This window comes from Eptesicus fuscus, chromosome 17, assembly GCF_027574615.1.
Source record: "Eptesicus fuscus isolate TK198812 chromosome 17, DD_ASM_mEF_20220401, whole genome shotgun sequence".
Lineage (NCBI taxonomy): Eukaryota > Metazoa > Chordata > Mammalia > Chiroptera > Vespertilionidae > Eptesicus > Eptesicus fuscus.
The window spans coordinates 16648292-16671013 of record NC_072489.1 but is presented as its reverse complement, the minus strand read 5'-3'; the positions used below and the strand labels follow the sequence as shown (position 1 = coordinate 16671013).

At 43.1% G+C, this 22722-nt stretch overlaps 1 protein-coding gene across 1 annotated transcript; it reads right to left on the bottom strand.

The window, feature by feature from the left end:
* Positions 1-3783: 3783 nt before the first annotated feature.
* Positions 3784-6795, bottom strand: MSS51 (MSS51 mitochondrial translational activator). The gene is made up of 4 exons (XM_054728709.1): positions 6789-6795; positions 5361-5927; positions 4968-5061; positions 3784-4640 (listed from the first exon to the last, which is right to left on the bottom strand). The coding sequence occupies exons 2-4, from the start codon at positions 5851-5853 to the stop codon at positions 4421-4423; spliced, it is 807 nt and encodes a 268-aa protein (XP_054584684.1). The 5' UTR covers positions 5854-5927; positions 6789-6795; the 3' UTR covers positions 3784-4420.
* Between the last annotated feature and the right edge of the window lie 15927 nt (positions 6796-22722).

The window sequence follows — 22722 nt, the reverse complement described above, 5'->3', positions numbered from 1 at the left end:
CCACTCCGCCCTCTGCCTTAACTATCACCTTAAGAGAATATTTCCCAAACCTCTTCTTTCCAGCCCACCCTCCTGCGCTATAGGCCCAAATATCCAATAGCCTGTTCAGACACTCCCTCTAGATTTCCCACTTCATCCTTTCAATTCGCCCTTCTTCCTTTCCTCACGCTTTCTCTGCCTAGACATCATGGCCTGCCTTTGAACAATTATTCATCTATTAAGACAGTTCAAAGACTGTCCACCTCCTTCCTGCTTCAAAAATGTTTCCGGACCTCCCCCTGCTGTTCCTTCCCTTCCCCTGGGGAGACGTGGTCACTCCCCTTTTGCACCCAACTAAACCTTTACAGATGTCTGCCGTGGCACATTCAACAGCGGCCACAGCACACGGGCATTTAACTTACCTGCTGTATTCAACCACGTAAACTTCGCAAAAACAAAACAAAACAGCTCTGAAGATCATCATCCGCTCCAGAATTCATGTGAAATAGGAGCCATTATGCTCCTCATAATGGAGCATTCCATCGTATCAGAGTCTACTTTCTGTACAGTGAGAGCAGTAATTTTGTCCCCCAGGGAACATTTCACAGTTTCTGAAGATGTTTTTGGTTGTCACAACTGGAGTGGGGAGGTGTTACTAATATCAAATGGGCCAGGGATGTTACTAAGTATTCTACAATACACTGGATAGCCCCCTACAACAAATAATTTTTCAACCCAAAATGTGAATAATGCTGAGGTTAATAACCCTGTATAATCTTTCTAAAAGATAAATCGGGTCATATTATTCCCTTGATTAAACTCCTCCATAGCTTGCCACTGGAACTGGCATAAAATCCAACTTCCTGGCCATGGACTAGTAGGTCCTCTGTAATCTGGTCCCTGCCTACCTCTCTGACCTCATCCCTCTCCCTCTCAATCACTAAATCTGGTCAAACTGGTCTTCCAAACATACCAGAGATTCTCTGGATCTCCGCACTTGCTATTGCTACTACTGGGAATGTTCTCCAGTGTATGTATCATCTCAGATGTTATCCATCTCCTCAAAGAGGTAGGTATTCCCTAAACATTCTAACATTAGTAGCCACCACTGCCATCAACACCACTAGCAGTTATATACACTCATTATTCTATTGAACCTTCTTCATAGCACTTTAAAAAAAATCTGATATTTTGCATGTTTACTTTTATTTCCTCCTACTACAATATAAGCTCCTTGAGAACAGGGATATTTCTAGAGTCTAGTAATAAATGTTTTTTGTTTTTTTTTAAACTTTTTTTTTTTATTGATTTTTTACAGAGAGAAGAGAGAGGGATAGACAGTTAGAAACATCGATGAGAGAGAAACATCGATCAGCTGCCTCTTGCACACCCCCTACTGGGGATGTGCCCGCAGCCAAGGTACATGCCCTTGACCGGAATCGAACCCGAGACCCTTGAGTCCGCAGGCCGACGCTCTATCCACTGAGCCAAACCGGTTTCGGCTAGTAATAAATGTTTAATAGATATTTGCTTGACTATGACAGGGCCCCCAAAACTCAAGCAAACTACTTCATCTGGTAATGAACTAAACAGAGATTTGTTTCCAGTACTGAAGGAAAAATTGATGGACTGTTGAGATAAGGATATGTTGAAATTCAATGTAATGTTATCCTAATGGATTTTCAATGTATTTTTTTAATGTATTTTATTGATTTTTTACAGAGAGGAAGGGAGAGAGATAGAGAGCTAGAAACATCGATGAGAAAGAAACATCGATCAGCTGCCTCCTGCACACCCCCCACTGGGGATAGTTAGAAACATCGATCAGCTGCCTCCTGCACACCCCCTACTGGGGATGTGCCCGCAACCAAGGTACATGCCCCCGACCAGAATCGAACCTGGGACCCCTCAGTCCATAGGCCGACGCTCTATCCACTGAGCCAAACCGGCTTCGGCTCTATGTATTTTTTACAAATATATTTTTATTGATTTCAGAGAACAAGGGGAAGGGAGAGAGAGAGAGAGAGAGAGAGAGAGAGAGATTAAAACATCAATGATGAGAGAGAATCATTGATTGGCTGCCTCCTGCACACCTCCTACTAGGGATTGAGCCCTCAACCCAGGCATGTGCCCTGACTATGAATCAAACCTCAATCTCCTGATTCATAGGTTGACACTCAATCTCTGAGCCACATGGGCCAGGCTCAATGTAGTTTTGAAGATACTGTGTGTTGTTGTTTTTTTCACTTAATCTGCTGACTTTAGATATAAAACTCTATTATTCTGCCCTTGCTTATGTCAGTCTTCTCCTATTAAAACTGTAAACACTTTTATGTACTATTTTATTGACTTATGTCTGTCCTATGTCAGTACCGCATTGTCTTACCATTCTTTGAAGTAAGTTTTGAAACAGGGGTGTGTACATCAACTTTGCAAGCATTCTCATTTAACTCTTTTTTTTTTTTTAATATTTTGTGGCTTTTTTTTTTTTTAATATATTTTATTGATTTTTTACAGAGAGGAGAGGAGAGGGACAGAGAGCTAGAAACATCGATGAGAGAGAAACATCGACCAGCTGCCTCCTGCACACCCCCCACCGGGGATGTGCCCGCAACCAATGTACATGCCCTTGACCGGAATCGAACCTGGGACCCCTCAGTCCGCAGACCGACGCTCTATCCACTGAGCCAAACCGGTTTCGGCTCTCATTTAACTCTTAATGAAACTCTGGGTACTTCACATTATCCCCATTTTACAGATGAGGAAATTAAGGAAACTTAAAGAAGTTTAGCTTTTCCACAGACACAAAATACTTGGTGGTTGCCCCAGGATTCATACTCAGATCTATATAAAGCTGACCTGTTGGCTATGCTCCTATAATCTGGTCCCAATCTACCTTCCAGACTTAATTTATGCTAATCTTCCAACGTGCCCTAAAATAAATACCTCTGATGCTTTTCTGCTCCTAGCATTCCTTCCATATGAAGTGCCTTGCCCTCCATCTGTTTCTGACTCACAAAATCTTCACCTTAGCAAAGTGACCCTTTTTTTTACTCTATTTCCTTAGCACTACAAGGTTTTTATTCCACATTACATCTTGTAATCAAGATATCTATGTATATGTATTATTTCCCTTCCTAGGTTAAGAATAAGGACAGTGTCTCATTCAACTTTGTATATCCCCAAAGCCCTAATACAGTACCTTTTACATGATAGGTACTAACTAAATACTTTGAATGAATAAATGAATTCTGACATTACCCTATCAAAGCAGGCAATAAGAATGCATAGGTGTGTGTTAGGGCTGGGAGTGGGGTGTTGAGGTCCTGGCAAGGTTGTAGGAATGAATACCTAGGGAATATCCTAATCCTGAGAGTGTGATGAAAGAAGGAAGACATGCCTAGCTGGTATGGCTCAGTGGTTGAGCGTCAACCTATGAACCAGGAGTTCATGGTTTGATGCCTGGTCAGGGCACATTCCTTGGTTACAGGCTCAGTCCCCAGTGTGGGGCATGCAGGAGGCAGCCTATCAATGATTCTCTCTCATCATTGATGTTTCTATCTCCCTCTCCCTCTCCCTTCCTCTCTGAAATAAATAAAAATGTATTAAAAAAGAAGAAGAAGTAGAAGAAGGAAGACATGAGACTGGGTGTGATAGACTGGCAGGCCTGAACAGGGAGCTGATGTTCATCACTCTTTTGACAAGAGAGAACCCTCCAGTTGTGAGGTGGTGTGTGTGTAGACAAGTAATACTTGCCAGTGAATATGAAATAAGATAAAAACAAGTGACTTAAGAAGCCCCAAACTGAGTTTATTATGGTATAGGCCAGATGATAACAAATAACTCAAGTATATTTAAGTAAAGTCTGATATAACTGGAATATCTAAAATATAATGCCAGGGCAAAAAGCTGCTTGCTCTAGGGTTAAAAGTCCCCAACAGAAAATACAAACATGAGATACTTATCTTGAAAATGCCAAGAAATAGAACACTGTGCCAATCCTCACCACCTCCCCAGGTTCCCAACCACTTCTCTGACTTGCCCATTCTTGCACCACCTCAAGTCAGTAACACCTCTCCATTTTTTTAGACCAAATTACTGGATAAGAAGTCTTTCAAAATAAGGTGCCATGCTTCTCCTTGATGCCATCTGGTTCAAGTCAAAAGGGATAACTTTTGCACAAAGGAAACTGTTAGGCCTCTCGGCTCTGGAAAGACTGACACCAAGGCCCCTTGCCACACACCAAATCTAGAATCCTGACTCTAGAAGCTACTTGTGGCTAACCTCTCAGAAACGAGTCACATCATATAGGAGTTCCCATGCTGCTTAGAAGCTTTACCTGGACAATGAGGTTTCAAAGTTGCCAATAAACTGGCATCAGCAGGGTAATTTTACCAACCCCCCCTTTTCTAGGTATCCAGTGAGAATCTGGCTCAGCTATTCAATCCCCACCATCTACTTTCTCTTCCAACTGCCTCTTATCCAGCTGGCAGGAGCTTCCAAGAAATGTGATATAGTAGGCACTGCAGTAAACTGGCTGCTTGTTGGGGTTGGAATAGACCTGCTCAGGTTTGAGGGACGCGAAAGGGTTGGCTCCATAGGCAATGATGTGTGCGTCCAGGTCCACCAGAATCTGCAGAGAGGCTGCCAACTCCTGGTGGCTAAGGGAGACAGAAGAAAAATTGCTCTGCTGATAAGAGAGATAGGAGAGAAAGTGCTCAGAACGTGACATTTCTGGACTCATCAAGCCCCCAAATTACCTGAGGCTGGACTAGGCAAAGGCTGTCCTTCCCTCCCAGATGTCTCACTAATTACCAACTTACTAACATAGGCCTTTGTTCCAAGGGGACGAGAAAGCCAAGTGTGAGAAGAAAGAAAGTCCTCACCAGAAGGCAGAAGATGAGCAAGGGAGCGAGAAATTAGCTCATCTATATAAACAGAGGCCTGAGTGAGGCAGGGAGGTGTCACAGATAGGAAGAGGTCCAAACCTGTAAACAGTAATCAATGCAGGGATTTCATAATCGCGAAGTAGCAGAAGGGTGGGCAGCCAAGCCTCCATCAAGTCTGGGGAAGCGTGGAAACCTACGGAACAGAGAGGGGAACGGCGGAGGTAGACCGTAAGCTAGATACTTCTCTGATTGTGTCCATCCTAACCGTCACAGTCTCACTGCTAATGCCCATTTACCACTATCACCCACCCCAGGTTCTTCAGTGGAAAATTCTGAACCCAGGTGTGGCACATAAGGCTAATGATCAACAACGTCACCATCATATTGTGTTTAACCTGACCTAATGAACGTGGCTCCAAAGATAGAAAATACAAGAGTCAGAATAGAAAATTCCCAGAGAACCCACCCAGTATTCCCCGGAACCACTCTTACCTGGATGGAAAGCCACCACCAAATCTGGATGGGCTGTCTGCCCGGTCTCTACCTGCTCCTCCCAGAAGTTATGGTAGAGGCCCCTATGGCCACTAAGCTGAACTGTGCCAGCTTCCACAGGTGAAGTTGAGGTGCTCTGTGAAAAGCCAGTAGCAACGTCTACACCCACCATGATTATATGGAGGCCAAGGTGTCCAGGAAACATGTAACCAAGCTCATCATAGTCCCCGGGGCGAGTGAGAAAGGTCTCCACGTGGGAAGCACCAACGACATGCACTGTGCTCCCTCCAGTCTTCTTCACATTTACCCCCAAGGCCCGAAGCCCGAAGCCCAGGGTCAAAGGCCGTGACAGGACATCTGTCAGGAGTCGCTTCAAAGAGCCCTGCAGGACATCTGGGTCTGGCCTTGGCCTTCCTGCACTGGCCCACAGTGTGGTCATGGCATGACTACCTAGCACAGTATCCAGTGCAGCATCTAGCTGTAGGCGGCGCATAGAAAACCAGGTGTCCCAGCCCTGTACCACTTCAGCCAGCCATGGCCAGGGTCCTGAGGGTAGGACAAAATCTCCTGCAGGAAACAAGGAACAACAAAGAAGTGACCTAATTCTTCTCTGGCTTCAATGTTCCTTCTAGGTTCATTCTCCCATTCTGTGACCAGGAAGGCCTCACGACCCTGCCACACTCCGCTCTTCATTTTCCCCTCACAACAACATGCTTTCCTATCTCTCTCTAAGAACAACAAACTTTGACCATTATGGCAGAGTTCCCCAACACCACCACTCCACCTGTGACCAGAAGCCATTCCATGAGACGGTCCACGGCTACAAGACGCAGCTCTTGACAAACCCTCCTGTGTGCTGGCCAATCTGACCTCTGGCACTCTGGACCACAGTAATAGACATTTCTGCACCTGAGAGGAGAAGCCCCAGAAATATTTGTTCCTATAATTCAAAGGTGATTGGGAGAATATCTGGGGAAGAGAACTGATATTCCTGTTCTTAGGAAGAAAGATTACTGGGTAAGGAAGGCAGGGAGAGGAATGACAGCTATTTGCAACCAAATTTGGGGACTAAATTAGAAGGGGAGGCAGGAGAGACTGGGAATGCAGTTTTTCTCTTGGGTCAGAGTAACACCTCAGTCTCTATCTGCAAGAACTCACTTTTTACATCCCTTAAAGAAAAAGTAACTCCAGGAGTTTGTGGCTGCCCTCTTACCATGTGTATGTCTCAACCCTAACCTCCCCAGAACAGATTATGGTCTTACCGTGTTCCTTACCGAGTACTCAAGAGGAGGAAGTAGAATAGTACTGTGGTCTCTGTCTGACTTCCCCACAGCACCAAAAAGAAGCAGGAGCCCAACCCTTTTCTAATCTGTGGCCTGGATCGCATAAAATGAGGAGTAGGCCTTAAGTTTTTGTGAAAACGCTGACCTTTCCTCCTACAATGAGGTCTTCGAGCAGGGTAATTTCTGGATCTCTCTCCTATTAGCCCCTGACTAGTCACCTCTTGCAGTGCCGGAGGACCCTGGAGTCTGAAAGGCCACTGGGGAGTGCTCTACAGTGAGCACAGAATCGGAATGTGTCCTCCATCTTCTGGAACATTTCTTGAAGGCATCGAAATCCAAAGCCTGATACAGGAGTATCCCCATCTATCACCAACCTGCAGAGACAGCATGAAAAGGTACAGCAATAGGAAAAAGAGTATCTCCAAAGTCTTTCCTGACTGCTCCCTTGCCTCCTATATACTGTATTTCTACATACTCCCATCATTTTGACTTAATTATATAATATATATATTTTTTAATATGCACTTTTATTTTTATTTTCTTTTTTATTGACTTTTATAGAGAGAGGAAGGGAAAGTGAGAGACAGAGAGAGAAACATCGATGTGAGAGAAACATCAATTGGCTGCCTGCACATGCCCTGAGCAGGGATTGAAACCTGGGTATGTTCCATGACTGGGAATCGAATCTGTCACTTTTTGGTGTATGGGACAATGCTCCAACAAAATGAGCCACACCAGCCATGGTGCAAATTATATTTTTTAATTTCTATAGTAATGAACTGGCAAAAGTCAGGATGAGAAAAATCCCTTGTTGCAAATGCTTCATTATTCCCAAGTTATACTCCCTCTCCACCTTTTGAAATCATTTCTAAGAGAGACTACATATTGCTTTTCCACAGAGCTAGTTACTCACTTGTATTCTTCATAGCTTTTCATGTTCAGCTTCTGAAGAATCAGCTGGGATAGGCCAGGAACATTATTGTCCAAGTAGTAGAAGCCAAGTGCATCAATGCTAGGGCCAGGTTTTGAGAGGGTCAGAGGCACAGGGGTCACAGCTGTAGGCTGGGTCACAGCTGTGGGAGGGGTCACAACTATGGGAGGCGTCACAGCTGTGGGAGCCACTGATGAGGAAGATTTCTTGTGCCTTCGTCGCCGGGGCCGTGGAGCCATGGCCTGTCCACTGATACCTGGGGACTATATGTAGACAAGATATAGAATGAAATTTTGCAAGCTGGATACATATGATGTGTTTTCATATGTTTGACCTTTCACTTCTCATTCTAATCTTTCAGACCCAGGTATCAGTAAGATTTATTTCTGATCTACTGATTATTGATCACTACAAAGAAAAACCAAGGTGGAAATATTACATATGAAGTTCTATATCTATATATATAAAAGCCTAAGAGATCAAACAACTGAACAACCTGTCAACTGGTCGCTATGACGCACACTGACCATCAGGGGACAGATGCTCAATGCACAGGATCAGGCTCCCTCCTGTCTGAATCAGGCCTGCTGGAATCGGGCTCCCTCCTGTCTGAATCAGGGCAGTGGGGAGTGGGCCGAAACTGGCTATCCGACATCCCCCAAGGGGTCCTGGATTGCCAGAGGACACAGGGCCTCTAGTCTATATATAAAAGCCTAAGCAACTGTACAACCGTTCGACCATTCGACTGGTAGCTATGATGCACACTGACCATCAGAGGGCAGGCACTCAACACACAGGCATGGAAACATGGAACAGACTGATGAATCTGGCCAAAACTGGCAGTCCAACATCCCCTGAGGGGTCCCAGATTGGGAGAGGGAGCACGAATCTGTGCACCAGGCCTCTAGTAAAATATAAATATGTCTGTAAGTAATGCATAGAAAAAGGTCTGACAGGGCTTCTCTAAAACCAATAACAATGATTAACTGAGGGGAAGAGGCACTAGGATAGGAACTGAGTTGATCAAAGGCGAGTTTATACTTAAAGGCAACTTTTGATTTTTTTATACAAAAAAAAATTTATAATAATAAAAGCATAATATGCTAATTAGACTGGACATCCTTCTGGACCACCTTCCAGACAAAGCCGGGGCTGCAAGGGAAGCCTGAGTCCCAGGTGCCTGCTGATGGCCAGAGGGAAGCCCAGGTCCCGGGTGCCAGAGGGAAGCCTGGGCCGGCAGCCAGGGGAAGGAAGGCCTACTCTTGCATGAATTTTGTGCATCAGGCCTCTAGTATTCATATATTAGTGTATTTCAAAAAATCAACTAAAAAGAGAAGAAAAGGCAATGGAAGTTTGGGCTGTCCCAAACTACCATCTAATTGAATAAGTCAATCTAATTTAGTTGGGAAAGTAAAACATTCATTTTAAAAGGCCTATCATCACATTTATAGGCAATAAATCAAGACGTGAAAATTAAATGAGCACCAGAATGCTAAGCGTTACATAGTCAACGCAAGTAATGCAAATTATGAGAAAAATTTCCTAAAGAGTTAAGTTTGTATTTTTTTATATTTTTATTGATTTCAGAGAGGAAGGGAGAGGGGAGAGAGATAGAAACATCAAGGATGAGAGAGAATCATTGATCGGCTGCCTCCTGCACACCCCAACTGGGGATCGAGCCTGCAACCTGGGCATGTGCCCTGACCAGGAATTGAACGGTGACCTCCTTGTTCATAGGTTAACGCTCAATCACTGAGCCACGCTGGCTGGGCAAGAGGTGAGTTTTGAAGTAGAACTAACCCCGAAACCACACCCATACCTACACCAATACCCACCCCCTACCCAGTAGGAATTCTGCGATGGCCTCCCTCCCTGGCTTACCATTCCTTCTCCGAGTGCCGAGTAAACCAAAAGAAGTACATTGACAAAAATAAAATTATCCATTCATTAAATATATATTTATTTATAAACATATAAAATAATGTACAAAATACTATAATGAAAAAACTTGTGAAAAATATACTTAATATCTAAATGTCTTATAGAGGGATTAAATGTAAACTATAGTATAAGGCATATATATATGAAAGCAAAATTGGGAAATCTCTGAAATTGAATAAAAAAGTAAAACAGAGAGACATACTTTTAAAAAAAATAAATTTGTATTGATAGCCTATAAGAAAAGTGAAAGTAAAGCACTAATAGGAGATCAGAAGAAGTGAGTCTCTTCATAGGAAGACATTACAAAGCAGGGAGCAAAAAAATAAAATAAAAAGCAGGGAGCAGTTGGAATAGATGAGCAATTTTCAACCTGTGTGCCACAAGGATTTTTAAAACCAATACTGGACTATTTAGTCAAGGGCACTAACCTCTCTTACCTTAGATTGTCAATTTTAAAAATGACAACAGCCCTGACCGGTTTGGCTCAGTGGATAGAGCGTCGGCCTTCGGACTGAAAGGTCCCAGGTTTGATTCCGGTCAAGGGCATGTACCTTGGTTGCGGGCACATCCCTGGTAGGAGGTGTGCAGGAGGCAGCTGATCGATGTTTCTCTCCCATCGGTGTTTCTGGCTCTCTATCCCTCTCCCTTCCTCTCTGTAAAAAATCAATAAAATATATTTTTTAAAAATGACAACAGCTAATACAATAGCCATCCAAAGTGGATGAATCAAAATTATATATATTATTTATCAGATCAGCAAATATATTTTTTGATGTGCTGCAGAATTTTAGTCATTAGTTTATGTGTGCCATGAGATTAAAAAGGTTGAAAATTGCTAGAAGAGACCATGAAAGATGGTAATACTGTACTTTGAATACAAGGAGATAGAAAAAAAGGATTTCTAAACACAGAGAAGAGCATGAGCATAGAAATGTAGATGGGAACATTCTGTGAAATTAATGAAATAGAATGGTTTGAGCTTGATGATTGAGTTTAAAGACCTAAAAATAAGAGCTAAAATTACAGTCTTATAAAGACACATAGGGGGAAAGCTTCATGATATTGGATTTGGCAATTTCTTGGATATAACACCAAAAGTACAGGCAACAAAAGAAAAATAGATAAATTGGACTGCATCAAAATTAAAAACTTTTGTGCACCAAAGGACAGAATGAAATAGAAATCCATAGAATGGGAGGAAATATTTGCAAATCATATAGCTGGTAAGAGATTAATAGCCTGAACATGTGAAGAACTTCTAAAACTCAACACCACCAAACAACCCAATTCAAAAAATGGGTAAAAGATCTGACCAGACATTTCTCCAAAGAAAATATATCAACTGCCCAAAAGCACATGAAAAGATGTTCAGCATCACTAATGCTGACAAAAGAATGTCCAGCCTAAAAAAACGTTTTATAAGAGTTTATTTGGGGGGAAAAACGTTTATTTGAACCAATCTGAGGACAAGTGCCAGAAAGCAAACTCTCAACAGATTGAAATAAAATGCTCCAGAGAATGACAGTTTTGCAGCTTATTTTATACATTAGAATAAAATAAAGGAAGAGACAGAGGAAGGTTTACATGAAATCCACCGGTGGTGATAGGGGAAGGACACATAATAGGAATAGAATCATAGTTGTTTAGTGTTATTCACCTTACTAACTATAGAGGTTTTCTTACAGACCCTGGGAATGCAGTGTGAAAAAGGAAAACGGTCTTAAAGATAAATCGACCTTGAAGTCCAGGTGGCTCATCACTCAGAAAGAAGATACATTTTGAGAGCAGACCAAGGACAGAGACAAACGCTGAGAGCTAACCTTTACAGGACAATGATAGAGAGCAGGCCCTGGGAACTCAGTAGTTAGATTTCCGCCCCCCACCCCCGCTCCTGCCCCTTTAACCTTATATAACACTGACTTGAGCGTCTTTTCAGGGCGTTACACCTGCCGCTCTCTCAGATGGTCGGCTATCTGATTAAATAAACGCCTCATAAAGCTTCAACCCGGTCTCTACTTAATTGACTCCGGTAGCAGCAGGCAGCACAGACCCTTTCATTTCCAGTTTTAGTGGTAGATTAAGGGGGAGGAAGAAAGCAAAATAGGGAAATCTCTGGAATTGAATAAAAAAGTAAAACAGAGAGACATACTTTAAAAAAAAAAAATTGTATTGATTTCAGAGAGGAATGGAGAGGGAGAGAGAGAAACATCAATGATGAGAGAAAACCATTGATCAGCTGCTTCCTGCACGCCCCCTACTGGGGATTGAGCTCGCAACCAGGGCATGTGCCCTGACCAGGAATCAAACTGTGAACTCCTGGTTCATATGTCAATGCTTACCCTCCTGGCCGCACTAGCCGAGCGAGACAAATTTCTTTTACATAGGTGGGTACAGGATCATTAATAATTAACATTTACAGTACATAGAGATGGCATTCAGGAAAGTGAGATAATGATGGGTTCTCTGGTCTCCTGCTCTGGTGAAGTGGGTGTGCCCTCGGGGGTCTGGAAAAGACCATTACTCTGACATTTCAGAGGGATGTTAGTTTAGATGCAAAAAGACAACAGACAGGCTCACTTTGTCAAGGAAGACTGACCTTTGTCAAGGAAGCTATAGGTCTAGGACATACCTGCCAGCATAACCCACTGTTAGTTAGAAATTTTTAGGTTCAGACTATCCTATGTGGTTACTTTTGGCCTGAGTTTGTAAAGCCCACCATACTGTTCTCTCCTGAGTTTGTCAGGTTTGATATGTGGCCCCTTTTTCATTCACACTACTTAGGAAAATGCAAATCAAAACCACGAGATACCACTTCACACCCTTTAGGATGACTATTATAAAGAAAACCACAGAAAATAACGAGTGTTGGTGAGGTGTGGAAAAATTGGAACATTTGTGCACTGAATGTAAAATAGTACAGCCACTATGGAAAACAATATGGCGGCTCTGCAAAAAGTTAAACACGTAATTACTATATGACCCAGCAATATCACTCTTAGTATATACCCCAAATAATTGGAAACAGGTAGTTAAACAATGCTTATACACAAATGTTCATAGGACCAGTATTCACAATATCCCAAAAGTATAAAACCCCAAAAGTCCACCAACAGATGAATGAATAATGTGGGGATAAAAAGGGGGAGAGGGTTCTATGGAAAGTAACCTCACAGGGTGATCTGATCATAAATTCCTAACTGGGTAGGTTACTCCCCAGGCATATAACTTTTTAGCAAAAGAGTTATCTTTGCCTTGCCCAGTTGGTGTGGCTCAGTGGTTGAGTGCCAACCTATGAACCAGGTCACAGTTCAATTCCAGTCAGGGGATATGCCTGGGTTGCAAGCTCGATCCCCCGGGGGAGCGGGGAGCATGCTGATCAGTGATTCTCTCTCCTCATTGATGCTTCTATCTCCCCCTCTCCCTTCCTCTCAGAAATAAAAAACAAAACAAAACTATTTTTAAAAAAGGATTTATCTTTGCCTTAAGGAAGCTCTGTCCATTGTTTCTTTGCATCTAGGTTAACACACCTATGAAATAAGCCTTACCACCTCATGAGAGCAAATAATCTTGTTAACTATCCTGCAATCCAATCCCCATCTTGATTTTTTCCCATCTCCAAGTAATCTTCCTTAATTGCCTCCTTAATTCAGTTGAAAAACTTATTCTCCAGAGCTTTTGAGATCTTGTTCCTCAGTTTGGCTCAAACAAACTCATTAAGAACTGTGACAGGTTTGGATGTTTCTTACTTTGACAATAAATTGGGTTATGTATATAAAGGAAAATTATCCAGATGTAAAAAGAAATGAAGTACTGATATATGCTACAACATGGATGAACCTCAAAAAGATTATGCTAGTGAAAGAAGCCAGACATAAAAGGTCACATTATACGATTACATTTATATGAAATATTAAGAATAGGTAAATTCAGTCCTGGCCAGTGTGGCTCAGTGGCTAAAGTGTCGGCCCCTGTGCACCGAAGGGTCTGGGGTTTGACTCCCAGCCAAGGGCACATATCTGGGTTGCAGGTCCAATCCCCAGCCCCACTTGGGACGCTTGTGAGAGGCAACCAATCAGTGTCTCTCTCACATCAATGTTTCTCTCTCTCTCGCCTCTCCCTTTCTTCCACTCTTTCTAAAAACCAATAGGAAAAAATATTCTCAGGTGAGGATTAACAACAACAAAATTATAAGAATAGGTAAGTACAGAAAAAGAAAGCAGAATTGCAGTGGCAGAGTGGAAGGGGGCATGGGGAGTAACTGCTTAATGGATATGGGGTTTTCCTTTGGGATTGATGAAACTGTTGCAGAACTAAACAGAGGTTGTGTTTACACAACAATATGAATGTACTAAATGCCATTTAATTGCTCAGTGTAAAAAAGTTAATTTTGTTTTGTGAATTTCACCTCAATTTTTAAAAAAGGTATCCATAGAGATTGAGAAGCTAGAACATTATTAACACCCAGATTAATTGTCTCCAGGCACAGGGAAATATGAGAGGATAAAAATACTGACAGTGGTTGGTTTGAATGAGGTAACTAACTATTAAAGTTCAAACCAGGGATCATGTTTTGTTACAAAAATGGTCTGACATTTAATCCTTCCAGACCAAATTTGTTAGGAAAAAGTCTCTAGGTCATCATTCAGCTTCGACGTAGGCAGCAGAACAAACAAACAAAAACCTTCCCAGAATCATCTAGCTAATATCCATTATCTTGAGGACCCTTCCTCAGGTTAATGGAGGAACTAATTTATATTTTCCTTTATATATTTTTTTCTCCTCATCCTTTCATCCCACCCCTTTAATCTCTCCCTTTGACCCAGAGATGAATGGATGATTTCAGAGTCTACAAAACAGAGATAGCTAATCTGATCTGTATAACCTCTCTTCTAAAAATCCTACCAATAAAGAAGAAATTAGACCTAATGATAGATTATTTTAGGACTTAAGGGTCATATCCCTTTACTAAAGGTAGATGGAATTGCCTTCATGCCTTCACATCTTTGGATCATAACTGACTTAACTCTTCCCTGCATTTTTTTTATCCTCACCCTAGGATATGTTTATTGATTTTAAAGAGAGAGGTAGGAAGAGATACCGTAAATGATAGATAGATAGATAGATAGATAGATAGATAGATAGATAGATAGATAGACAGACATTGACCTGGAGGAGAAACATCAATTGGCATCAGGAATAAAACCCAAAACCAAGATATGTGAAACTGACCGGGAATCCAACCTGCAACCTTTTGGTGTAGGGGACAACACTGCACCCAACTAGCCACACTAGCCAGGGCCCCTCCACGTTTAAAGACCACACACTCCCATCACCTTTCTCTGTAACCACTGCATTTCTAGAAGAAGCACCCAGCCCCCTCAGGCAAGATAAGCCTTGAGAGAATGAGCTCATCTTTTGTTTGTAGGTAGGGAGGAAAAGTATCTTTGAGAAAACTCAAGACTCTTAAAATTGAAGATATAATAATAAATACCTTCCTGATGTTCAATAAGGAACCTTTATGCTACAATGGAAGCCAAATAAGACCAGAGAGGTACTTATCTGCCTTTGCAGAGAGAGGTCTTCCTTCAATAAGAGGTTAACTCTTGGTTCTCTGCGGGTTGGTGGAACTGGCTGGAAGTCAAGGGATCACGCAGCTTGGGGAGGAGGAGTGTTGCTGGTGAAACCCCTGCTGTCATAGTTTCCTGTGTTTACAGCAGATTCATGATACAGATGAATTAAATAAGGAGCCTGGTCTCTGCACTTGCACCCACAAACTCGAACTCTTGTGTGAGTTGTTGTACCCCAGCCCCAGAATCCTCCCAGTTCAAGTTGTTGGGGTGGGGACAGTTACTGAGAGAAAGACAAAAAACAGAGGGGGCCAGGGAGACGTTGGAAAGAATTAGAGCAATCTTACAGAATTTTTCAGAGTTCAGAGTCTACTCCACTGAGAAAGGGAATCATTTAAACTTTTTTCTAACCGTCTCCAGTGACTTGGGCTCTAATTTATGAGAGAAAACACCAAGGACTGGAGAGAAGACAAACTGGATGGCCTAGAAAAACTTCTATTCTTCATCACCAACCCCCCTAAATGGTTAGTTTATTCCCAGACCTAGTTCTCCCATCTTTTCCTCTCCTTACCACAAAAAGCCTTACGTTTCACCTTCAGACCAGGAAGGCCCATTTAATTTTCTCTAATTCACCAGCAAATAAAAAATGCCCTTGGAGAGGTAGGGAAGAGAAGGGGAGTGAAGTTAGTCATTGGGGAGCCTCAAAAGGGGCTGAGAAAAAGAAAGAGAAAAGGAGAAATACATTGGGAACATTGCTATTATGACCACATTCAGCTGCTTGAGCAGTGATTAACACTCCCTGAGGTGCTAATGCTTTAGTCAACTATAAACTAAGCCAGCAAACTGGTTGATGAAAAAGTTACTTACCTTGCTAAGCCCTCAGCTTCCTTCCTTCTCTATTTCTTCCAAGTGAAGTGAGTTTGACCTCCTCAGATCTAGGTTGTGGTTGACTCGAAGCTGTCCCTTCATATCACTTTCCTTGCAAACTGCTGAAATGCTGTGTCTCTGCAATTATGTGTGCCCTGCCAGCCAGACAGGCTTAATTCTCCCTAAGGAAGAAGGTAGGGACCTGGCTCTCTGCCTATCGACCTCTCTCTTTCTGACCTTCCTTTTCTGCCAAGAAGGCTCAGAACGCTGTCAACACTCCCATACTTGCCAAAGGCCAGGCAGGTTGAAGAAAGATGAAGCCTACTATTTCCTGGACCTCTCTCACGAAGGCAGCATTCTGCTCTTAGAACACAACATCAGAAAAAAAACACCTTGGGATTAGTTCAGACATCAATATTTGGTTGGAAAGGCTAAGCACTAGCCCAGAGCAAAAGAAACCCTTTGGTTTCTGGATGTCAGTATAGACCCAGGAGGAGTTCCCCCAAGCCCAAAGTACATTTGAGCATAACACTGCTCAAACACAACCCAGCAATGACCAATCTAGGCTTAAGTACAATACCCAAGAAAGGCCCTGCCCAGGGTAACTCAGTTGGTTGGAGTGACCTCCAGATACACCAAGTTTGCAGGTTTGATCCCCAGTCAGGGCACCTACAAGAATCAACCAATAAATGCATAAATAAGTGGAACAACAAATCTCTCTAAGATCAATCAATAAATAAAAATTAAAATAATAATAATAACCAAGAAAGACAATAAATGATCATTTGATGGTAGAGAAGGAAATCAATTATAGGGGAAGCAATCTATAATTAATTTTTAAAATTCACTCTCCCTGAAAAGAGAGCAAGGCACTTTCTGAGTGAATGTCATCAGAGGCACTCCCCTGTTTATTTCAAAAGAGGAATATAGTAGTCCCCTTACCCACTGGGTATACCAGTGTATTCCAAGACCCTCATTAGATGCCTGAAGCCAACAGTTTAATTTATAAATCAGGCACAGTAAGAGATTAACAGCAATAACTAATAAAATAGAACAATTACAATATTATAACAAAAGTTATGTGAATGTGACATTAAGTAAAATAGGGTTACTTGAACAAGTACTGCAATATCTTTTTTCTTTAATATTTTTTTAATTGATTTCAGAGAGGAAGGGAGAGGGAGAGAGAGAAACATCAACGATGAGAATCATTGATCGGCTGCCTCCTGCACGCCCCCCACTGGGGATGGAGCCCACAACCCAGGCATGTGCCCTTGGCCAGAATCAAACCTGGGATCCTTCATTCTGCAGGCTGATGCTCTATCCACTAAGCCAAACCGGCTAGGACAGTACTGCAGTATCTTTTTTTTTTTTTTAATATATTTTTTATTGATTTTTTACAGAGAGGAAGAGAGAGAGACAGAGAGCTAGAAACATCGATGAGAGAGAAACATCGATCAGCTGCCTCTTGCACACCCCCCACTGGGGATGTGCCCGCAACCAAGGTACATGCCCTTGGCCAGAATCAAACCTGGGACCCTTCATTCTGCAGGCTGACGCTCTATCCACTGAGCCAAACCGGCTAGGACAGTACTGCAGTATCTTGATAGTCCATCTGATAACCAAGAAAAGAAGGCTATTAAGTGACTCATGGGAGTATATACAGTGTGGATATGTTGGACAAAGGGATGATTTGTGTCCTGGGCAGGATGGAGCAAGAGAGCATGAGTTTTCATCATGCTACTCAGAATTGTGAGCAATCTAAAACTTATAAATTGTTTATTTCTGGAATTTTCCATGAATATTTTGGATCACAGTTCACTGAAACCATGGAAAGCGAGATCATGGATAAGGGGAGGGGGCCACTGTAAATATTAAAGTAAGACCAAAATATTAGTGACTAAAAATGCATACTATTTTTTTAAATAAATCTTTATTGTTGAAAGTATTATATATATCCCCTCTCTCCCCCATTGACCCCCTCCAGCCAGCCCCTGCCCCCCAACGCTCCAGGCCTTGCACTACTACCCTATTGTCTGTGTCCATGGGTTATGCATATATGTATACAAGGTTTTTGATTACTTCCCACCCATCTGACCTCCCTGCCTTCCCTCCAAGATTCTGCAGTCTATTCCATGCTTCCATGTTTCTGGATCTACTCTTGTTCATCAGTTTATTTTGTTGATTAGATTCCACATCTGAGTGAGATCATGTGATACTTGTCTTTCTCTGACTGACCTATTTCACTTAGCATGATACACTCCAGGTCCCTACATGCTGTCTCAAAGGGAAAGAGATTCTTCTTCTTTTACTGCTGCATAGTATTCCATGGTGTAAATGTACCATAGCTTTTTTATCCGCTCATCTACTGATGGACACTTGGGCTGTTTCCAGATCTTAGCTATTGTAAATCATTACAGATATTATAATACATACTAGAGGCCCGGTGCACGAAATTCGTGCACGGAGGGGAGTTGTCCCTCAGCCCAGCCTGTACCCTCTCCAATATAGGACCCCTTGAGGGATGTCCGACTGCCCGTTTAGGCCCGATCCCACCGGGATCGGGCCTAAACGGGCAGTCCGACATCCCTCTCACAATCCAGGACTGCTGGCTCCCAACTGCTTGCCTGCCTGCCTTCCTGATTGCCCCTTAAACCACTCTGCTGCCAGCCTGTTTGCCCCCAACTTCCCTCCTCTGCCGGCCTGGTCACCCCTAACTGCCCTCTCCTGCAGGGTTGATTACCTCCAACTGCCCTCCCTTGCAGGCCAGGTGCCTCCCAACTGCCCTCTCCTGCTGGCCATCTTGTGGTGGCCATCTTGTGTCCACATGGGGGCAGGATCTTTGACCACATGGGGGCAGCTATATTGTGTGTTGCGATGATGATCAATCTGCATATTACTTTTTTATTAGATAGGATAGAGGCCTGGTACAGGGGTGGGGCCAGCTGGCTTGCCCTGAAGGGTGTCCCAGATCAGGTGGGGTTTCCCTTAGGGTGTGGGGCGGCCTGAGCGAGGGGCCTGTGGTGGTTTGCAGGCCGGCCACGCCCCCTGGCGACCCAAGCAGAGGCCCTGGTATCTGGAATTTATTTTCCTTCTACAATTGAAACTTTGTAGCCTGGAGCAGAGCCAAGCCTGGGGCTCCCTCCGAGGCCGGCCGGCAGCCATTTGTGTTGGGGTTATAATTGAAACTTTGTTGCCTTAAGCGGGTGGGCCCGGCCAGGGTGTGCGAAAAGTTTTGCTTCCCCTGTTGCCGGCGGCAACCCTGGCCTGCTCTCTCAAGCTCCATTCTGCCGCCATTTGTTTGAATTTGTTTACCTTCTATAATTGAAACTTTGTAGCTTGAGTGGAGGCTTAGGCCTGGCTAGGGCAGGCGGAAAGCTTGGCTTCCTCTGTTACCTAGGAAACCTTGCTCTCTGTGGCTGTAGCCATCTTGGTTTGGGTTAATTTGCATACTCGCTCTGATTGGATGGTGGGCGTGGCTTGTGGGTGTGTCGGTGGTATGGTCAATTTGCATATTTGTCTATTATTAGAGAAGATAATATCCTTTACATTGAATTTATTGGGGATTAATACATTATTCATATGTTAATATAATTAATACATATTGGGGGATATATATTAAAAATATTAAACTTAAAAATACTTCTATGGTTTGTTGTAAAACTATTTATGAAGAAAGACTAGAAAGAGGTAGGAAGTGGTCTGTGGGGCACAGGGTGATATAGTAAAACCTTGATATAACAGACTAATTTGAGTGAGGGGGTGTCCATTAAAGCCAAAAGTCCACTATATAATAAAGTAGGTTTTCCGATGCATATGTTAAAAAATTGACAAATTGGTTAGTTTACCTCTTTTTATTTTTTTATTTTTTAAAAATATATTTTATTGATTTTTTACAGAGAGGAAGAGAGAGGGATAGAGAGCTAGAAACATCGATGAGAGAGAAACATCGATCAGCTGCCTCCTGCACACCCCCCACTGGGGATGTGCCCGCAACCAAGGTACATGCCCTTGACCGGAATCGAACCTGGGACCCTTGAGTCCGCAGGCCGACACTCTATCCACTGAGCCAAACCGGTTTCGGCAGTTTACCTCTTTTTAGTTATGTAAACATGTTTGTGTAATTAAAATTAAGTATGCATGAAAAGTTTAATTTCACAGAAAAGCTGTCTATATGTATTGCTGTAATTTTAAATTTATACTGAATAAGTCTAGTAAATGTGTGCATTCACCAGTCACGAGTGAGCAAATGCACAAGGCTGGGGCGTGGCTTAGCTTATGTGGGAACTTGGCTGGCACACATTCAAACTGCTGCAGAAAGTCATGCCACAGGACAACAGAACCAATTACCTCGAGAGATGCAGGGTGAGCGCATGCTATTCATTCCATAAACATTGTTTATGAGCAGTGACTCTTGGATTTAAATATGTAGACTATAGTTGTAGACATGTAATATTTATCTATGTCAGCAAAATTACTAGTGTTTTATCCAACATATGGCTATTTGCTAAAATTTGTTAAAAATAACAGTGAATTAATATAAAAAATAACCTATTAACTATAAGCAAATCTAGGTTACAAGTATTTTAAATATATATATTTTATTGATTTTTTACAGAGAGGAAGGGAGAGGGATAGAGAGCTAGAAACATCGATGAGAGAGAAACATCGACCAGCTGCCTCCTGCACACCCCCTACCAGGGATGTGCCCGCAACCAATGTACATGCCCTTGACCAGAATCGAACCTGGGACCTTTCAGTCCGCAGACCGACGCTCTATCCACTGAGCCAAACCGGTTTTGGCAAGGTTACAAGTATTTTAAATTAACATGGTGTTAATTTTCATATACTAGTATGATATACAGATCAGAAATTTTGTCCATTAAACTCAGTCTGTTAAATCAAGGTCCACAAAATTGAGGGTTTACTGTAATCTACCACTCTTCATGTATACCAGTTTTTCAGAGTTCCATTCCTTTCTCTTACTTTCTCCTTTTTAATTTTTTTAAAATAAATTTTTATTGATTTCAGAGAGGAAGGGAGAGGGAGAGATAGAGACATCAATGATGATTCATTGATCGGCTGCCTCCTGCATGTCCCCTTCTGAGGATCGAGCCCACTAGCTGGGCATGTGCCCTTGACCGGAATCCAACTGGGGACCCTTTAATCTGTAGGCCGATGCTCTACCCACTGAGCTAAACCGGCTAGGGCGCCTTTTTAATTTTTACTATGAACATATAATTCTTCTTAGTTTGCTAATTATGCTTTATATTTACCCATCATTCCCACAAACACTATATAACCCTAGTGATTGACTTAAGAAAGGGCTAAGGAAATCTCCAGTACCTGATATACTAGTTAAGCATCTAATTCAGAGATGCATAAATTTCATTAAACAGTAATATCAAGAAGAATCTTTTAGGTATGCAGTGTGTAATAACTTTAAAGGCAGCTCATGAACTGGTATGCAAGTAGAAGTTGCAATAGGAGATCCAAGATGGCAGTGGAGTGGTGGAGGCTACATTCACCTACTCCCAAGACCAAACTGGAATTACAACTAAATTATAGAACAATCATCCTGAATAACCAAATGAACACTAGCTGAAGAGAAGTCTTAAAACCAAGGATTATAAAAGAAGCTGCATTGAGACTAGTAAGAAGGGCAGACACATGAAAAGGGCTGGCCCCGCTCCCAAGGTGGCTGAGATTCCGGAGGAATATCTCAGCTGCAAAGGTGCCCTCTGAGAAGCATGAGGTCTAAACTCCAAGCCACGCTCCCCAGGCTAGAGCACCAGACCTGGGAAAGACGCCCACATAACACAGGGCTGTGAAAAGCAGCAGGGTTTCTGTCCACCAGGGAGAGATGGGAGTCCGCCAGACACACAGGCACCTTCTTAAGAGCCAATGCAAAAATTCCATTTGCAGACAGTCACCGTGGGCTCCGGCAGAAGGAGGGCAGAGCGGACTAGAGTCTCGAGGAGAGTTTGGGATTTGTTTGTGGCTCTGGAGAGAAAGCTGAAGGGACAGACTCCAGGATCCCTGTGCTGAGTCATTCTCCCATATGGTAGATGCCACCTTTCTTAGATGCCATCTACTCCCCTCCCTGTGGCAATAGCCTGGGGGAATGTAATAGCCCCACTCTCTGGACTCCCTCTTACCCACCCTGTGGAGCTTAGGCCCTGCTGAGGAGTCAGTTGCCTTGGTCAGAGTATAGAGGTCTGGGCAGACTCAGGTTGTGTCAGTGACTGAGCTGTGTGGCTTCAGGGTGGGGGACATTCCCCCCACTTTTCCATGAAACTGGTGCTTTCCTCTCACAGGAGAACTGCTGGAACCACCCTCTGGGCTTCAGGCAGAACCACCCTCTGGGCTGTGGCTCTTGAGGTACCACAGGCCTGATTCCTAGTGGCTCCATTCTGCCGAGGTCAGGGCAAAATCCAGGACAGACTGAGTTGTGTCTGGGGTGAGGGCCACACCTCCCCCTCACAGGAGATCACTAGCCACATCCTTCTGACTCCTGGCAGCCCCATCTTGCTGAGCTCCCTCTCCTGGCAGAATCTGGGACAGATTCTGTGACTAGAACAGGGGCCATTTTTCCCTCACATTCCTGATTAGTGCAGAGCCCTCCCTTAACAGGGCCCAATCTTGGTCTGTTTGGGCCTGATAAACTCTGTTGGCCTCACCCTGATGACTCCATGTGACCCACCCGAACACAAAGGTGTGTGAGCACCCAGTGGGTGGTAGCTAGACTTGGTAAACCTGGGGACATTTGCTGA